The 18759-nt window shown below is 46.6% G+C and overlaps 1 protein-coding gene and 1 long non-coding RNA gene across 4 annotated transcripts; one reads left to right on the forward strand and one right to left on the reverse strand.

The window, feature by feature from the left end:
- The first annotated feature begins 541 nt into the window (after nt 1–541).
- LOC127334228 (uncharacterized) lies at nt 542–5423 on the forward strand. Of its 3 annotated transcripts, XR_007872017.1 has the most exons (4): nt 542–1296; nt 1333–4786; nt 4942–5043; nt 5197–5423. It is a non-coding gene; the product is annotated as an uncharacterized lncRNA (long non-coding RNA). The 3 variants fall into 3 exon arrangements; XR_007872015.1 differs by having other exon boundaries at nt 1333–5043; XR_007872016.2 differs by having other exon boundaries at nt 545–1046; nt 3183–5043.
- A 58-nt stretch (nt 5424–5481) lies between these two features.
- On the reverse strand, nt 5482–6515 carry LOC127334226 (uncharacterized). Its single transcript, XM_051360646.2, has 2 exons — nt 6258–6515; nt 5482–6104 (listed from the first exon to the last, which is right to left on the reverse strand). The coding sequence occupies exons 1-2, from the start codon at nt 6358–6360 to the stop codon at nt 5596–5598; spliced, it is 612 nt and encodes a 203-aa protein (XP_051216606.1). The 5' UTR covers nt 6361–6515; the 3' UTR covers nt 5482–5595.
- Nucleotides 6516–18759: the final 12244 nt, after the last annotated feature.

Here is an 18759-nt window from a genome sequence, read left to right on the forward strand (position 1 = left end):
TGCCGCGGGGAGCCCCTGTCCCAAGCGGAGGTGCAGAGCGCGGCGTCGCCGCCCTCCGGTCATCCCCTACCGACGGCGTCGCTGGCCAGGAATCCTTGAAATTTGAATCGCCCGCCGTGTCGCCACTCTCGCTCCGTACCGTTCCCATTTTCCCTAAACGCTCCGTACCGTTCCCATTCACGAATTTAGTGGCTGTGGTACTTTATGATAAGTACAACTAGTCAATTCAGGCACCGCTTGGAAGAACTAGTACTATCACACTTGCTTGCACATCGGTTAGCCATGTCGCCAATCAGTAATTATTTACAACATTTAATCCTGTTGTATACCCAGCCTCCTGAGGCTACTCCCGCGCACGTTTTTTTGGCCGTAGGATCGTGGCTGTGAGCGGCTAGGATTGCATGTTGAAAAAGAACGAAGCAAGTTACCACTACCCAGGTTATATCTCTGGTGTGGCTGACATCTTGGCCCGCTTGATGTTGGCTGTACTTTTGTTTGTGGGGGTATACTGTGTTCGGTAAAAAAAGACAGCGTCAATTCCTTCTTTTATGCTTTCTCTTCTTCCTCCTCACCCTAGGTCTCTGTCCGGCCTCTCCCCAATCTCCTCCGCCGCCGCGCGCCGCCCATGCCCCGGCGGAAGCTGCCCGTCGTCCCCCTCGCCGGAGGACGCTCTCCGGTGATGCTGCTCACCGGTGACGCCCCGCAAAATCCTGCTCTACCGGATCCTGCCGCAGCGGCGGTCCTTTCGTTCGTGCCTCCCGCGGAAACCCCTATCTAGGCTAGGACGCCGGCATGCTCCTGCTGTTCCCCCACGTCTCTTGCATGGCTTCGCCGTTTCCGGCCTCCTCCCGCACCACGGCGCCCCTCGCCGACCGGTCCACAGTGTAGTTCGCGTCCGGCTACCCGATGGTGTGGTCGTGACGTGGTGGTGCTGCTATGGGCCTGCTGTTTCCTCCCACACTCGGTGTGGTGGTAGGCTGCGGCTCACCCCAACTTCGACTACCTTGACCTACCATTACGTTCCTCACTCGGCTCCCTCTCCCCTGGTGAGTTCCTCTGTCCCCCATCGGTATATGAACATGGCCATGGAGCGAAATAAAATGCAGTCTAGGAGAGGTAAATTAAAACAGTAAGAAAGGCCCCTGATGTGCAATATCAAATACGAGTAGAATATATGAATACGATGTTCAACAGAGGCTCAGGTTGATGCCAGGAAAGTTAAGAGACTTCGAATTTCTCTTCCCGTACATACCAGGTGCCAAGAATGAAAAACTTGGACGAATACTGGCTTGATTAGTGATGATCTTCTTTCTAGCGTTAGCAGTATGCCAGGTGAACTGTTGCATTAAATATGTTTTGCTAGGCTACCTTTTGCACGAGCAAATTCTGATGTCTTTGCTTACTGTTTAATGGTTGTTTGTGTTCTGGAAACGTTTTGATTTCCCGATTCCAAGCTAAACTATTTATTTTTGTAGTCAACAAAGGTACTAAGTTAGGTACAGCTAGAAGTACTGTTCTTTTTTTTTACACTTAAATTGGTTTGATGAAGTTAAATTTAGTGTAAATAGTTTATATCGTGGTAGACGTCATATGAAAATTCATCAGTTAGGGCATTTAGTGTTTAGATCAGACTAGAGTTATGTTTTGCATGATAGCTCTTTGGTTTGTGGAGGCATTTGTATATGCATACCACCATAAATCGAGAATGGCTGTATTTAGTCTGGTCCTGACATCTTTGAAGATGACGTGCATACTGTTGCTTATTGCATATGAGTCAAATCACTGATTTGCATCTTCCTTAAGATGTGTTGCCAGTTCTACATCTGCACATTCCTGTATTCTGCATGAATTGGGTATTGTTCATTCGATTGCTTAGCATGCAACCTAGCAGCCTATCGATGAGGAATTTAGGCTGCTATTTATGGGGTGAGATTTCGGGGATATGTGTGGTTCAATTTCTTTTGTGCTCATTTGTTGATGGTTGCTATTATAGTATTCGGGGTTATCTTATTGCAATACTGGAATTATCTGGTTGCTTTTAGGTGCGAGGAACTAACTTAGCTAAAATATTTTCTTTGCCATATAATTTTTTTTTGTATTCTCTAGCAAGTGTATGTGCTATGAAATTAAAGGTTCTTGAGATGGTTGATGATATAAGCCATATTCCCCGGCTATATGATTTACTTCAATTTTCGTCAGCCAGAACAAGGTCATATAGATCCTCTCTCCGCACTATCTTGTTTGTAACTTGAGTTAACTGGTTGAATAAAAAAGTCTGACTGAGCAAAATTGAGATTTATTCATGCATCGTATCTTCTGGAATAACTGTTAGGTCCACATGACTTCTTTGATATTATTTTAAGTTGTAAGCCTGGTCACTGACCCAGCTGTTGAGGTCACTCCCGGCTGGGGCGTGCACAAGCGTTGGATATTGGATTGAAGAGCACCTAGGTCATCGACCGGGGGTGGTAAGCTGATTTTTTTTCCGCGGTTCGGGCTTCTTCCAACAACCGATTGGGCTCACCCACAACCCTTGAATTTGTTTATTTGTGTGCTAAAGACAGTTTTATAAGGAGAAAAGCATGGCCCTTATGCTTCACTGATATTTATATCTGAATATTTCAGACCAAAGTGTTGCCAAAGGCTTGAAGATTTAATATCATCTACAGCTCTGCACGCACAATTTATTTATGGGGTCGCTTTGGTCTATATTATATGTGTTCTTAGAGGCACACGAGAGGAAATGAGTGTGTAATACTATGAAGAGGAATTGGTTTTAGTACCAAGTAACCACAAACAATATAGCTATGACTCTTTTTGCTTATCCTAGAGCGTTTTATCAGGTGTCCCCTGCTTTTTAGTGTTGGAATCTCATGTTATCTGGATACAATGACTAGGTAGAGTACAACGTAGGCTAGAATTTGGATATAAATTCGAGCCTTATGTTTTTGATTTATTGACCACATTGCATGTAACAATATGGTGCCCCAACTTGTTGAGACTGGTGGTGCACAACATTTTGTGTTTTACTGCTACTAGGGGTGAATCATGCGTGGTGCATTTTACCCAGCGGGGTGGCATGTTCGTGGCATCTTTCCATTTTTTCTTATTTTGTGGTTGTTTGTTCTGTTCTCCTATGTTGTCAGCCCTTATTTTTCTGAATGTGTTGTTTGTCTGTGCAGTGTTGTTCTACGTTTGTTGGTTCGTGGCACGTGGTTGTTGGTATGTACTGATTTTGGTGCTTCTGTTGGTGGTTGCGGCGTTGTCTTTTCCTGCATCTCGTGAGGTGGTTTGCTTTCCATGTCCGATTGGTGAGTTGTTCTTGGTTTTGCTGCTTATTGATTGGCTGGCATTCTTTAGTTTTGTTGTCGTGTGATGGGTGACAATGCTTCTGGGTTCAGGAGCACCGCATCATATCCTCCCTAAACGCGATGGTGACCTGGGGTTTTCGTTAATTGGTAGATGCTTGGTGCCTCCACCGGTGCACTCCACTTATGCTACACCAACAATGCGGCGAATGGAGCTCTTTGGGCTTCACTGCATGCATGGTCCTCTTCTAGATCCTCCCTGATGCATTGTCACCGCGCTTGCCTTCATTTTCATTGGGGCCATGGAAGATTTAGGAGGGGTTGCTCTAGGGGAAAATCTTCCCTAGACATTGAACGTGGACCTTATTAAGTTTATATAGGTGGCCTTCATTAAGTTTATATAGGAAGGGTTACCAATACAGTTTTAGTAGCACCTTAATACTGATATTTAATTTTTGTTTGGATATGCCAAAAGTTTTTTTGGTGTTCAATGTTTTCGAATAGTCCTTTGCTCTCATCATATTTTGTGTAGATTAAGTTGTTCCAGGGGTATCCTATAACGTGAAACTAAAGTTAGGAGCATGCATGGGAGCTACCTAAGATTCAGTTTGGGTCGCTGAATCTTCTGTTCTAGGTTCAGAGGAAGTGTCAAAACATAATACTAAATGTGTTGTTCATCCTCCAAAATCGACAAATGCCATCCAAAGGACCACATGCAGTAATAAAAAGGAAACTGTAATATCTAGCTTACCAAATGGTGGGCCAGTGCAGGTCAATGGATGTACAATTTTTTCTCCTAATAATGGTGTTCCCAAGAATGTAAAGTCTGAAGCCACGGTCCCTTCAGCTGGGCCTGTTAGCAATGTAAAGGATACTGAAACGATGGTTTCTTCAGCTGGCCCTGTCAGCGATGTAAAAAGGACTGAAGCTCCAGTTCCTTCACCTGGTCCTGCCAACATTGTAAAGAAGAGAGGAAACTACGGTTCTTTCACCTGCGCCTGCCAAGTATATAAAAAACATCGAGGGTATATATTGGCATGTCAAACAAGAATGTAAAGAAGACTGAAACTGATGTTCACTCACCTGGTCCTATTAACATTGTAGAGAAGACTGAATCCTGTCAAGAATATTAGAAGTTCAACACCACTTGGCATGCCATGGTTATACCATGATGGGATCAAGTGCACACACAACAACTGTTCATCTATGCGAGTAACTGATAATGAGAGCACAAATGTTGATGATGTATTATTTAAACAACAAAGTCTATCCTAACAAGCCATTGGTTCCCACAGTTTGAAAAATACATGAAATATATGTTTCCAGAATGTTACTCCCTCCTAATATAAGACGTTTTGTCAGGCCAATTTTGCTAGCCAAAATGTCTTATATTAGTGAAGAGAGGAAGTACTTTGTAGGCTTCCCATGATTGCCTTTTGTTCAGATTGTACGACTTGAGGAATTGGAGTATACCCAAGGTACTACTACTAAACGAATATGTTTTATGGTCTGTCTGTGCTTCTTTCATTCATTTGTTTTGAATACTGCTTCCATTTTAGGTTGGGCACCCTACTTTTGAGTGCGTTCTGTCTAAATATTTCATTGACTTTTGTTCTGAATATTGCCATTTTAGGTTGGTCACCCTACTTTGAGTACGTTCTTTGAGCTCATCTCTCAATCTGATGTGTGTGATGAGTCTAGCCATCCTACTGGCTAGAATATCTGCTCTGCCAAGGTAAGTGTCGTTGAGGTTTTGTTGGGCCATTAGTTTTGAACTTAGATTTGTGAACTGTGAATGTTAATTGTTTGGCAGTTCCAATAGTTATGCTTGGTTTGTCCTTCGGTGTTGGTTGTGTCTTTTTCTGAAATTGGTGCTTCTTGCTTGCAGGTTTGGTGTAAAAGGCTGGTTTTTGGAATCGCTATTTCAGCCGCTAGCAATGTGACACTACATTGCTGGATGATTTTTTTTTTCGTGCTCTCATTCTGGGCTTCATTTAGTTCGTATTCAGGATATTCAATTACTCCATTGAACCAATATACAGATCACGTTGGCGCATGTCAAGTAAATCAAGTTTGCAATCTTTATGGTTAAAGTGTAATGTTGTGAGAGTGTCCTAGACATATTATGCCGAGTGCGCCGGCCACGTTGTAGCATGGGATGCAGGCGGCGAGGCGAAGCTCGCCTGTTCATCTAGTTCATCACATTTTGGTTTATCTCCGCTGGCCTGCTGTGACGTCGAGAAGCCAAAGTGCCAATCAGCATGCAGATACACTGCACTGTCTCAGCTCATGCCCCGAAGCTGTACCTGACATAAATGCCAAGGCTAAACAGGACGAGCACCGCGCCGACCACGGTGGTCAGCAGCTTCCTACGCTCCAGGAGGTAGCTGTAACCGCGGCCTGACGCCGGCGCAGCGAGCGCTTCCATTCCTCCGACGGCGCCAGCGCCATGGTCAAAGCGGCCACCATCTTTCACCACACGCTCCTCCTCCGGCTGTTTCTGCGCGTTCTCGTCTTCCTTCTTGTCTCCTCCTCGAGCGTCTCGAATGCTGGCAGCGGGCTCCGGCAGCTTGCCGCCAACCGCGGCTGCAGGCCCAGCCTTGATCCCGGGCATGGTTACCCGCACGACGCCTCCCTCGAACTTGGCGTGGATGCCCTTGACGTCGCAGCCGTCGGGCACCCTGAACTCGAGCCGGAAGCGGCTCCAGCGGTTGCCTGCGACGGCGCGCTCGCCGCGCACGACCACCAGCCCGTGGCTCCGGACCAGCTGCACCCTGATGTGCTCCTTCTTGTACCCTGCATCACATCAAGGCAGTACACGTCTACCATAAATAATCGGCACGCACGGGAAAAATCTCAAGCACGCTGATAGCACGCGCGGCCAAGACTGGTTAATCTGAGGGAGGAAGACGTGGAAGAAGAGGAGGAAATGAGAAGTATATTGCGTGCCTGCGGCAGAGAGGTCGACGGTGAGGGTGTGGGTCGCCGGCTCGGTGACCATGTTGTGCGGAGGCACGAAGTCCTCGTACGCGCGGCCGGTGGTGGCATCCATGGCGTCTCTTCGGTTGGTTTGAGGGCGCTGCTGCTTGATTCAGATGGACAGGGCTCTCGGGTTGGTTTGAGGGCGCTGCTCTTGATTCAGATGGACAGGGCACTATGGCAGCAGTAATAGCTTGGTTGGCGCCTTGGCTTTCTGAGATGGAAGTTAACCTCATCGGAAGGGCTATGAGCCTATGCCCATTTATATACCCTTGGGTCGTTGGAGTTGTCGTGTCCTGAGACACGAAGAGGAAGAATCTCCTTTGGTGTAGGGAATGAAGTTAGGAGAACACAGATAGGAGAATGTGATACCTTGTTTGGAGATAGTGAAGATTCTAAAGAATGAAGGCGTTATTGATCCTTCAGTTTACACCTCGGTGTGGAAGAGATAAAGATTTTGTTAAAAGTCTGTCAAACTTGTATTACTCATGTTAAACTTTGTCAGAATTGTAGCAGCCATTTCATGACCCCGTATGCGAGGGAACAATCCCATCCGGCTGTGTGGCTTAGAGCATCTCCAACAGAGGGCGCGCGCTAAAAAAACTGTCAATATGCAGCGTCAAATGTGTTTTTGCGCCCTCCAGCAGACGCTGCAAAATAGGCTGCGCTGTAAATATTTTAGAGCGCGCGGTGGTTTACGCTATCCAAAGCGCTATATTTGGTGCGTCTACTGACGCGCGCTGTAAACTGGCTTCTCACCGCGCGAAGAAAACAGACGCTGAAATATCTTTTCTCTGCGCTGCGACGAGCTCGGCCTCGCCCGACGCGCCATGGCCGCCTTCCTGTCTGGCTGTCGCGGCCGCCCGACCACCTCCCCCTCCACGACCCAATGAAACCCTACCCAGGCCACGCCCGACCATGGCGGCGGGCTCCCAGGCGGCCGAGTTCGTCATCTCCAAGGTCGACGGCCTCATGAACTGGGCGCACCGCGGCTCGATCTGGCCCATGACCTTCGGCCTCGCCTGCTGCGCCGTCGAGATGATGCACGCCGGCGCTGCGCGCTACGACTTCGACCGATTCGGGGTCATCTTCCGACCATCCCCGCGACAGTCCGGCTACATGATCATCGCCGGCACGCTGTGACCAGCCCCCGCCATGCGCTTCGCCCCCGTCTTCCCCTTCCCGCAGCAGCAGCACCACCACCTGCTACAGCAGCCGCCGCCGCGCAAGCCCGGGCCCATCGCATGGGCGCCCAGATCCTGTGCGCCGAGGGCCCCGCCGGCCTGCTCTCCGGGGTCTCCGCCACCGTGCTGCGCCAGGCCGTCTACTCCTCCACCTCCATGGGCCTCTACGACACTATCAAGCGGAGGTGGGAGCGGGAGTCCGGCGGCGCCCCGCTGCACCGCAAGATCGCGGCCGGAGTTGCCTCGTCTGAGTTGATTTAGTTGATTTAGTTGAATTTTTCAGATTTATTTGTGGCATGTTTGATCTTGTTTGTTGTATTTATGTTGAAGAAACTTGTTTGTGGAGCTCTATTTTACAGCCTCTGGTGAAGGGCTAATTTTTGGCTTCTTGGTTGCGCTATAAAATAGAGCCTCTGGTAAAGCTCGTGTCGGCTGCGCGCTCTGGAAACGACTTTTACAGCGCAGAATTTTAGAGCCTCTGTTGGATATGCTCTTAGAGCATCCCCACTCGTTTGGCTTCCCCACGCCGAAATCCGGGGATAATTTCGTCCGGATTGGACGAAAAAATGGCGTGGGGAGGACCAGTTTCCCAGCCGCGATCCCAGGCGTAGCCGTTGATTTAATTTGAAAAACGTAAACTTGAGGAAATACGGCAAAAAACGACTGAATTTGGACCAACTTTAATGATATTTACTATATAGAGGGCGAAGTTCATACATAGAGGCCGAATTCGACTATATTTCGAATTCGGCTAGGGGATACAACTCTAAATTTTAAAACACGGCGCTCTACATGCCGAAATGGCGGTAGAACACCGTGTAGTCACCGCCGTCGCCGCCATCATCGTCGGAGCCGTCGTCGTCAAACTGCGGCGGCGCGGCCTGGCTGCTACCCTGACCGGCGTCTCCCCACCGACCACTGGTGCGAGGAGGGGACGGCGACGGCGATGGCTTGTACCAGTCGTCGTCGGAGGCTTCGAGGTCGATGACGGGGACGGCGACGCCGGATGGAGGAGTCGCAGGCCGGCGGTAGCGAGCGACGTCCTCGAGGAGCCTCGCCTGCCGCTCCTCCTCCTCCTTCTCCCACTGCTCCCTCGACCAGGCGCAGGCCTGGTCGAGTGGCATGGAGTTCTCGGCGGGGACGAGGTCCTGGAGGGACCTCGCCTTGACGGCCTCGAGGATGGCGACGTCCTCGGCGCTTTCGGCCTCCTCCACCTTCCCCTTCGCTAGCTTGTGCTTCCGCTCGCCGGAGGTGTCGGGTTCGCGCTTGGGGCGCCGCCGTCCTTGTGTCGTTGTCGATGGCTCGCAGATGACGATCCCGCCGCCGCGCGCGCTGTTGCTCGGCGGGGAAGATGGCTCCTTTTTCACCGGCGCCCAGGAGGATGGCGCCGACCTGGACATCGACCCCGCCGCCGAACCGGACGACGAGGAACTGGCAGCCATGCGTCGTGGCTGCCAGCTTCCCCTGCGGCGGCTGGCCGATGCCCTCGACAGTGGGGGCATCGTCAGAATGGGGAAGTTGCCGCCCTCGATGTGCTTGAGGACGGCCTCGAGCGTTCGGCCAGGAACGCTCCACCACCGCTTGCGTCCGGCAGCGTTGTTGCGCGGAGGCGGAGGCGGCGGGCCGTCGTAGGCGGCAAGCTCCTGCTCCCACCGACGAAGGAAGAAGTTGTTCCACGCCGTCAGGTTGTCGGGGTGGTAGCGCGGCTCGGCGCGGTCCTGGTCCGACAACGTTAGCCGGACCTCCTCGATGGCGGCTTCGAGGTAGCGTCCTGTAGGGATTCGTTGCATAGAAAACAAAAAATTTCCTACCGCGAACACGCAATCCAAGCCAAGATGCAATCTAGAAGACGGTAGCAACGAGGGGATTATCGAGTCTCACCCTTGAAGAGATTCCAAAGCCTACAAGATGAGGCTCTTGTTGCTGCGGTAGACGTTCACTTGCCGCTTGCAAAAGCGCGTAGAAGAACTTGATCACGGCGCCACGAACGGGCAGCACCTCCGTACTCGGTCACACGTTCGGTTGTTGATGAAGACGACGTCCACCTCCCCGTTCCAGCGGGAAGCGGAAGTAGTAGCTCCTCTTGAATCCGGTAGCACGACGGCGTGGTGTCGGTGGTGGTGGAGAAACCCGGCGGAGCTTCGCTAAGCGTGCGGGAAGTGGAGGAGTGGGGCGGCTAGGGTTTGGGGAGAGGGGGCGCTGGCCACTTGAGGTGGTGCGGCCACCTTGTGCTTGTTGGGGTGGCCGGCCCTCTCCCCTTGGCCCTCATTATATAGGTGGAAGCCCCAAGTGTTGGACTACAAGTCTCCGAATAAGACCCGAACCCAAAACCTTCCATCACTACAAGAAAAGTTGCCATGGCCGACGAAGTTGAAGTCGCGCCGTGGTTGCTGGTGTACCATGGCCGACGATTTTTGGTCCCTCCGTGGTGCATGTCAAAACTTTTTTTTCTCGTTTTTTAGGCCACCTAGCCCGACGAAAGCGGCCAAAACGTCACGTATGGTGGCCCGGGACGTGGTGCATCTCGAAATCTCGGGTTCGCCGGCCGAGTCAACGCAAATCCGCACCGCCGAGGGATGTAGGGCCCAGATGGCAGCCTCTCTGGCATTGTTTTTTTTCTCGATCGCGCCATCTCGTTCAACGTTCTCCGATCGAGCCGTTTACGATGCAGGATCATGGGTCCCGCATGTCATCCTCTATGAACCAAAATTCTTTCTATTCTTGGATTTTTTTGACCCCCTGATTTCTGGCTACTTCCTTTTTCTTTTGATCCCTTGCCGCCTTGGAAACGTTGAGACCGCTGCTGCTAAATGGGACCCGCATGTCATCCTCTATGTGCAATCAACTTTCTTTTCTTGGAGTTTTTTTTGGCACCTCAAATTTGGTCACTTGCCTTTTTCTTTCGATCCCCTGCCGCCTCTCAAACGGTGATACCGCTGCTGCTAACTGGGACCCGCATGTCATCCTCTATGTACTATAAAACTTTCTTTTCTTGAATTATTTTTGGCACCTCATATTTGGTCACTTACCTTTTTCTTTCGATCCCCTGCCGCCTCTCAAACGGTGATACCGCTGTTGCTAAATGGGACCCGCATGTCATCCTCTATGTACTATAAAACTTTCTTTTCTTGAATTATTTTTGGCTCCTCATATTTTTTCACTTGCCTTTTTCTTTCGATCCCCTGCCGCCTCTCAAACGGTGATACCGCTGCTGCTAAATGGGACCCGCATGTCATCCTCTATGTACTATAAAACTTTCTTTTCTTGAATTATTTTTGGCTCCTGATATTTTTTCACTTGCCTTTTTCTTTCGATCTCATACCACGTTTGAAACGTTGAGGAACCTGCAGGCTCATGGGACCCGCATGTCATCCTCTATGTACTATAAAAGTTCATTTTCTTGTTTTTTTTAAACCCTCGGATTTTTGGCAATTTCTTTTTTCTTTTGATCCCCTGCCGCCTCTCAAACGGTGATACCGCTGCTGCTAAATGGGACCCGCATGTCATCCTCTATGTACTATAAAACTTTCCTTTCTTGAATTATTTTTGGCTCCTCATATTTGGTCACTTGCCTTTTTCTTTCGATCTCATGCCACGTTTGAAACGTTGAGGAACCTGCTGGCTCATGGGACCCGCATGTCATCCTCTATGTGCTATAAAAGTTTATTTTCTTTATTTTTTTTCACCCTCTGATTTTTGGCTATTTTCTTTTTCTTTTGATCCCCTGCCGCCTTGGAAACGTTGGGTAAGTCACGACTCATGGGACCCGCATGTCATCCTCTATGTACAATCAACTTTCTTTTTCTTTTGATCTCAAGCCGCATTTGAAACGTTGAGACCGCTGCTGCTAAATGGGACCCGCATGTCATCCTCTACGTACAATAAAGTTTCTTTTCTTGGATTATCTTTGGCTCCTGATATTTTATCACTTGCCTTTTTCTTTCGATCTCATGCCGCCTTTGAAACGTTGAGTAAGCTGGTGGCTCATGGGTCCCGCATGTCATCCTCTACGAACAATAAAAGTTTCCTTTCTTGGAGTTATTTTTTACCCCTAATTTCTGGCTATTTGCCTTTTTCTTTTGATCTCCTGCCCCCTCTGAAACGATGAGGACGTCATTTGGCGGTGTCGGTCCCACATGTCATCCTCTATGAACAATAAAAGTTTCCTTTGATGGATTTATTTTGAACCCCTAATTAATTTCTGGATATTTCCCCTGCCGCCTTGGAATCATTGAGGATGCTGCTGCCTCATGGGTCCCGCATGTCATCCTCTTAGAACGGTAAATGTTTATTTTCTTGGATTTTGTTGACCAAACGATTTTTGGCTTATTTTTTCTTTCGATCACCTGCAGCCTTTAAAACGTTGAGGACGCCGCTGGCTCACGGGTCCCACATGTCAACCTCTATGTACAATAAACGGCGAGGATCTTCTTTGCCTCATGGGTCCCGCATGTCATCCTCTCGTAACGAAAATGTTTCTTTTCTTGGATTTTTTACCAACATATTTTTGGTTTATTTTTTCTTTCCATCCCCCGCCGCCTTTAAAACGTTGACGACGCCGTTGGCTCATGGGTCCCCGATGTCAGCCTCCCGTACAAGAAACATATGATATCTTGATTATTTTGCGTACAATAAACAATGTATTGCGCTCTGAGCTATTTCAAACGGATAATTAAATATTTATTTTTACATAAACAAACTTATATGTTGAATCTCCTTGTTTTTTTGTCTTTGCGAAGCATAGGACTTTCCTGTTTTTTTAGAAAATTCGGAACTTTCCTGTTTTGGAGTGGGCTGAAATTGTACGAGTCAAAAGGCCAAGCAGGATAGTTCGAAAGCCCAGATGTCCAGATGCAGCCCAATTGAAATCTTTCTTCTTGGATTTTTTTCACCCCCTGATTTCTAGCTACTTCATTTTTCTTTTGGTTCTGTGCCGCCTTGGAAACGTTGAGACCACTGCTGCAAAATGGGACCCGCATGTCATCCTCTACGTACAATAAAATTTCTTTTCTTGGATTATTTTTGGCTCCTGATATTTGGTCACTTGCCTTTTTCTTTCGATCCCGTGCAGCCTCTCAAACGGTGATACCGCTGCTGCTAAATGGGACCCGCATGTCATCCTCTATGTACAATCAAGTTTCTTTTCTTGAATTATTTTTGGCTCCTGATATTTGGTCACTTGCATTTTTCTTTCGATCTCATGCCACGTTTGAAACGTTGAGGAACCTGCTGCTAAATGGGACCCGCATGTCATCCTCTATGTACTATAAAACTTTCTTTTCTTGGATTATTTTTGGCACCTCATATTTGGTACTTGACTTTTTCTTTCGATCCCCTGCTGCCTCTCAAACGGTGATACCGCTGCTGCTAAATGGGACCCGCATGTCATCCTCTATGTACCATAAAACTTTATTTTCTTGGATTATTTTTGGCTCCTGATATTTGGTCATTTGCGTTTTTTTCTTTCGATCTCATGCCACGTTTGAAACTTTGAGGAACCTGCTGGCTCATGGGACCCGCATGTCATCCTCTATGTGCTATAAAAGTTTATTTTCTATGGTTTTTTTTCACTCTCTGATTTTTGTCTATTTCCTTTTTTCTTTTGATGCCCTGCCGCCTTGGAAACGTTGAGTAAGCTGCTTACACATGGGACCCGCATGTCATCCTCTATGTACAATCAAGTTTCTTTTCTTGAATTATTTTTGGCTCCTGATATTTCGTCACTTGCCTTTTTCTTTCGATCTCATGCCACGTTTGAAATGTTGAGGAACTTTCTTGGCTCATGGGACCCTCATGTCATCCTCTATGTGCTATAAAAGTTTCTTTTCTATTTTTTTTTTTCACTCTCTGATTTTTGTCTATTTGCTTTTTTCTTTTGATGCCCTGCCGCCTTTGAAACGTTGAGTAAGCTGCTGGCACATGGGACCCGCATGTCAACCTCTATGTCCATCAACTTTCTTTTCTTGGATTTTTTTTTGACCCCCTAATTTCTAGCTACTTTCTTTTTCTTTTGATCTCAAGCCGCATTTCAAACATTGAGACCGCTGCTGCAAAATGGGACCCGCATGTCATCCTCTATGTACAATAAATCTTGGATTATTTTTGGCACCTCATATTTGGTCACTTGCGTTTTTTCTTTCGATCTCATGCCGCCTTTGAAACGTTGAGTAAGCTGCTGGCTCATGGGTCCCCCATGTCATCCTCTACGAACAATAAAAGTTTCCTTTCTTGGAGTTATTTTTGACCCCTAATTTACTGCTATTTGCCTTTTTCTTTTGATCCCCTCGCCCCCTTTGAAACGATGAGGACGCCGTTGGCAGGTCGGTCCCACATGTCATCCTCTATGAACAATAAAAGTTTCCTTTGGTGGATTTATTTTTTACCCCTAATTAATTTCTGGCTATTTCCTTTTTTTTCTTTTGATCCCCTGCCGCCTTGGAAACGTTAGGATGCTGCTGCCTCATGGGTCCCGCATGTCATCCTCTCAGAACGATAAATGTTTTCTTTTCTTGGATTTTTTACCAACTGATTTTTAGTTTTTTATTTTATTTTCGATCCCCTGCCGCCTTTGAAACGTTGGACGACGCCGCCGGCTCATGGGTCCCCGATGTCAGCCTCCCCGTACAAGAAACATGTGATATCTTGATTATTTTCCAGACAATAAACAGTGTATTTCGCTCTGAGCTATTGCAAACGGATAAATTAAATCTTTATTTTTACATAAACAAACTTATATGTTGAGTGTCCTTGTTTTTTGTTTTTGCGAAGCATAGGACTTTCCTGTTTTTTTTTTTGAGAAAAAACCGAACTTTCCTGTTTTGGAGTGGGCTGAAATTGTACGAGTCAAAAGGCCCAGCAGGATAGTTCGAAGGCCCAGATGTCCAGATGCAGCCCAATTGAAATCTTTCTTTTCTTGGATTTTTTTCACCCCCTGATTTCTGGCTACTTCATTTTTCTTTTGGTCCTGTGCAAAATGGGTCCCACATGTCATCCTCTATGTACAGTAAATTTCTTTTCTTGGATTATTTTCGGGTCCTGATATTTGGTCACCGCCTGTTTCTTTCGATCTCATGCCGCCTTTGTAACGTTGATGAAGCTGCTGGCTCTTGGGTCACGCATGTCAACCTATATGAACAATAAAAGTTTCATTTCTTGGAGTTATTTTTGACCCATTATTTATTGCTACTTACTTTTTCTTTTGATCCCCTGCCGCCTTTGAAACGTTGAAAACTTTCTTTTCTTTGATTATTTTTGGCACCTCATATTTGGTCACTTGTCTTTTTCTTTCGATCCCCTGCCGCCTCTCAAACGGTGATATAGCTACTGCAAAATGGGACCCGCATGTCATCCTCTATGTACTATAAAACTTTCTTTTCTTGGATTTTTTTTGGCTCCTGATATTTGGTCACTTGCCTTTTTTCTTTCGACCTCCTGCCGCATCTCAAATGGTGATACCGCTGCTGCTAAATGGGTCCCGCATGTCATCCTCTATGTACAATAAAGTTTGGATTCTTGGATTATTTTTGGCTCCGGATATTTGGGCAGTTGAATTTTTCTTTCGATCCCAGGACTCCTTTGTAACGTTGAGGAAGTCGCTGGCTCATGGGTCCCGCATGTCATCCTCTATGAACAATAAAAGTTTCCATTGTTGGAGTTATTTTTAACCCCTAATTTCTGGCTACTTCCTTTTTCTTTTGATCCCCTGCCGCCTTTGAACGTTGAAGAATCTGCTCGCTAATGGGTCCCACATGTCAGCCTCTATGGACGATAAACCTTTCTTTTCTTGGAGTTATTTTGACCCCTAATTTCTGGCTATTTTGCCTTTTTTTTGGATCCCGTGCTGCATTGGAAACGTTGAGGATGCTACTGCCACATGGGTCCCGCATGTCATCCTCTCAGAACGATAAATGTTTCTTTTCTTCGATTTTTTTACCAACTGATTTTTGATTTATTTTTTCTTTCGATCCCCTGCTGCCTTTAAAACTTTGACGACGCTGCTGGCTCATGGGTCCCGATGTCAGCCTCCCCGTACAAGAAACATGTGATATCTTGATTATTTTGCAGACAATAAAAAGTGTATTTCGCTCTGAGCTATTGCAAACGGATAAATTAAATCTTTATTTTTACATAAACGAACTAATATGAATCTCCTTGTTTTTGTTTTGTTTTTGCGAAGCATAGGACTTTCTTGTTTTGGAGTGGGCTGAAATTGTACGAGTCAAAAGACGTCCGGCGAGTTAGAAGGCCCGGATGGCCGTGCAGCCCCAATTTATATCTTCCTTATCTTGGATTATTTTTTGATCAAAAGGCCCAAATAGGTACATCCTTTTTCTTTTGGTCCTGTGTGCCGCCTTGGAAACGTTGAGTACGCTGCTGCCTCATGGGACCCGCATGTCATCCTCTATGAACTATGAACTCTAAAAGTTTCTTTTTTCTTGGATTTTTTTCACCCCTCGATTTTTGGCTATTTCCTTTTTCTTTTGTTCCCCTGCCGCCTTGGGACCCGTATGTCATCCTCTATGTACAAAAAACTTTCTTTTCTTGGAGTTTTATTCCCCCTAATTTCGGGCTACTTTCGTTTTCTTTTGATCTCAAGCCGCATTTGAAACGTTGAGACCGCTGCTGCAAAATGGGACCCACATGTCATCCTCTATGTAAAATAAAAGTTTCTTTTCTTGGATTATTTTTCACGCTCTGATTTTTGGCTATTTCCTTTTTCTTTCGATCCCCTGCTGCTTGGAAACGTTGAGGATGCTGCTGCCTCATGGGTCCCACATGTCATCCACTATGAACAATAAAAGTTTCTTTTCTTCGATTTTTTCACCCTCTGCTTTTTGGCTATTTCCTTTTCATTTGATCCCCTGCCGCCTTGGAAACGTTGAGGATGCTGCAGCGTCATGGGACCCGCATGTCATACTCTATGTACAATAAAAGTTTCTTTTCTAGGTTTTTGGTTCCTGATATTTGGTCACTTGCCTTTTTCTTTCAATCTCATGCCGACTCTCAAAGGTACAATAAAAGTTTCTTTTCTTGGATTATTTTTGGCTCCTGATATTTGGTCACTTGCCTTTTTCTTTCGATCTCATGCCGTCTTTGAAACGTTCAGACCGCTGCTACAACATGGGACCCTATGTCATCCTCTATGTACAATGAAAGTTTCTTTTCATGGATTATTTTTTGCTCCTGATATTTGGTCACTTTCCTTTTTCTTTCGATCTCACGCCGCCTCGGCCCTCTGAAACGACGAGTAAGTTGTTGGCTCATGGGACCCGCATGTCATCCTCTATGTACAATAAAGTTTTTTTCTTGGATTTTTTACCCCCTGATTTTTGGTCACTTGCCTTTTTCTTTCGATCCTGTGCCGCCTTTGAAATTGTGGACGCTGCTGGCTCATGGGTCCCACATGCCAGCCTCTATGAACAATAATATTTCTTTTCTTGGATTTTTTTTTTGAGAAACACAGTACAAACGCAGACGCTCACATACACACGCATACACTCACCCCTATGAACGCACACACGCACACCCTACCCCTATGAGCATCTCCGAAAGACTGAGCCAGCGGATTGGATCTTGAAATTAACGAAGTCACCACAGGCGCCTCGCTGTCGACGGGAACGTCGCCTCCCACTGAATGAATATTCCGCCTTTATGAGACACACAGATGTCAAATCTGGGATTTGAACTCTGGTGGGCTAGGGGTACAACCACCCTCCTAACCACCCAACCTCAAGCTTCTTGGATTTTTTTTTACCCCTGATTTCTGGCTATTTGCATTTTTCTTTGGATCCCCGACCGCCTTTGAAACGATGAGGACGCTGCTGGCGCATAGCTCCCACATGTCAGCCTCTAAGAACAATAAACATTTCTTTTCTTGGATTTATTGTTGACCCCTAATTAATGGCTACTTCGCTTTTTTTTCGATCCCCAGCCGCCTTAGAAACGTTGAGGACGCTGCTGGCTCATGGGTCCCATATGACAGCCTCTATGAAAAGTAAAACATTTACTTTCTTGGATTTATTTTTGACACCTAATTAATGACTACTTGGTTCTTTTCTTTTGATCCCGTGACGCCTTTGAAACGTTGAGGGCCCCGCGCTCATGGGTCCAACATGTCAGCCTCTATGAACAATAAGAGTTTCTATTGTTGCATTTATTTTTGACCCCTAATTTCTGGCTATTTGCCTTTTTTCCATTGCCTGCCACCTTAGAAACGTTGAGGACGCTGCTGGATGGGTCCCACATGTCAGCCTCTTTGTACGATAAAAGTTTCCTTTGCTGGATTTATTTTTGACCCCTAATTTCTGGCTATTTGCCTTTTTCTTTCGAACTCCACCGCCTTTGAAACGTTGATGACGCTGCTGCAAACTGGGTACAATATGTCAGCCTCTTTGTGCGACCAGTGCTGAGGATATCCGCCCGCTCGGCTATGTTCTCCACCAGTGGGTAGTGGAGGTTGCCCCACCCCATGGACTGGTGGTAGCAATCAGGAATCTCCTCAACCTTACGCTTCTGCTTCATTGGAGTCGGTAATATAATGCAAGGGAGAGAGGGGTGAACGGGAGAAAGAGACAGAAGAGGGTTTTTTTTGGAGAAGATGCAGTAGTAGTACTACGATACTAGGAGGTGGAGATGCGGGGCATGTTTCCGGGGGAGAGGAACCACTATTTCCCTTTAAAAAAATAACAGCACTTGCGCATTAGAACTTGGGGTGGGGATATAGCGGTAAGAGGTATTGACCAACTTTCCCTCACCTTGACCCCACGTGGTTGTGAACCCGAGATAATTCTTTTTGATGAACCCGATATACTTATTATAGTACTAAAATAGTACAAGTATATACCTTGTACTCCTATATACTAACATTACTATTTTAAGGACTTTTGTTCCATGAGCAACAACTTCCCCCACTCCGCTCATCCGAAATCCTAGCCCCTCCAATTTCAAGGACCAATCAACATAGCTATGGCCTTCTAATTTGGCTCAAGTCGCCGCACACATAGTCCTCCCGCCGACAAGGAATAGGAGCATCAGCCCTTTCGTCGCTTGTTGTTATACATAATCATATACAGTACCATATATATTTCAAATTTCCATATCAAAAAATAGTTCAAATCTGAATTTTAACATCTCAAGCTAAACCCTCGCTTGCTCTTAAACATAAGCATACCGTAGTTCTACTTTTGTCTTCACCGAACAACAGAACACAGTGTGTTCATCACAACATAGCCAACCGGAGTACCTAGTAATGTAACTAGAGAAGTGAACCTATAGTTGATCAAGCCTTC

The sequence above is a fragment of the Lolium perenne genome, chromosome 2, assembly GCF_019359855.2.
Source record: "Lolium perenne isolate Kyuss_39 chromosome 2, Kyuss_2.0, whole genome shotgun sequence".
NCBI lineage: Eukaryota > Viridiplantae > Streptophyta > Magnoliopsida > Poales > Poaceae > Lolium > Lolium perenne.

Excerpts from the sequence above, each read along its gene's own strand:
- LOC127334226 (XM_051360646.2), bottom strand. The coding sequence starts at position 6,360 with ATGGATGCCACCACCGGCCGCGCGTACGAGGACTTCGTGCCTCCGCAC. Across the intron at positions 6,105-6,257 it reads CGTCGACCTCTCTGCCGCAG|GGTACAAGAAGGAGCACATC; the intron begins GCACGCAATATA and ends GATGTGATGCAG.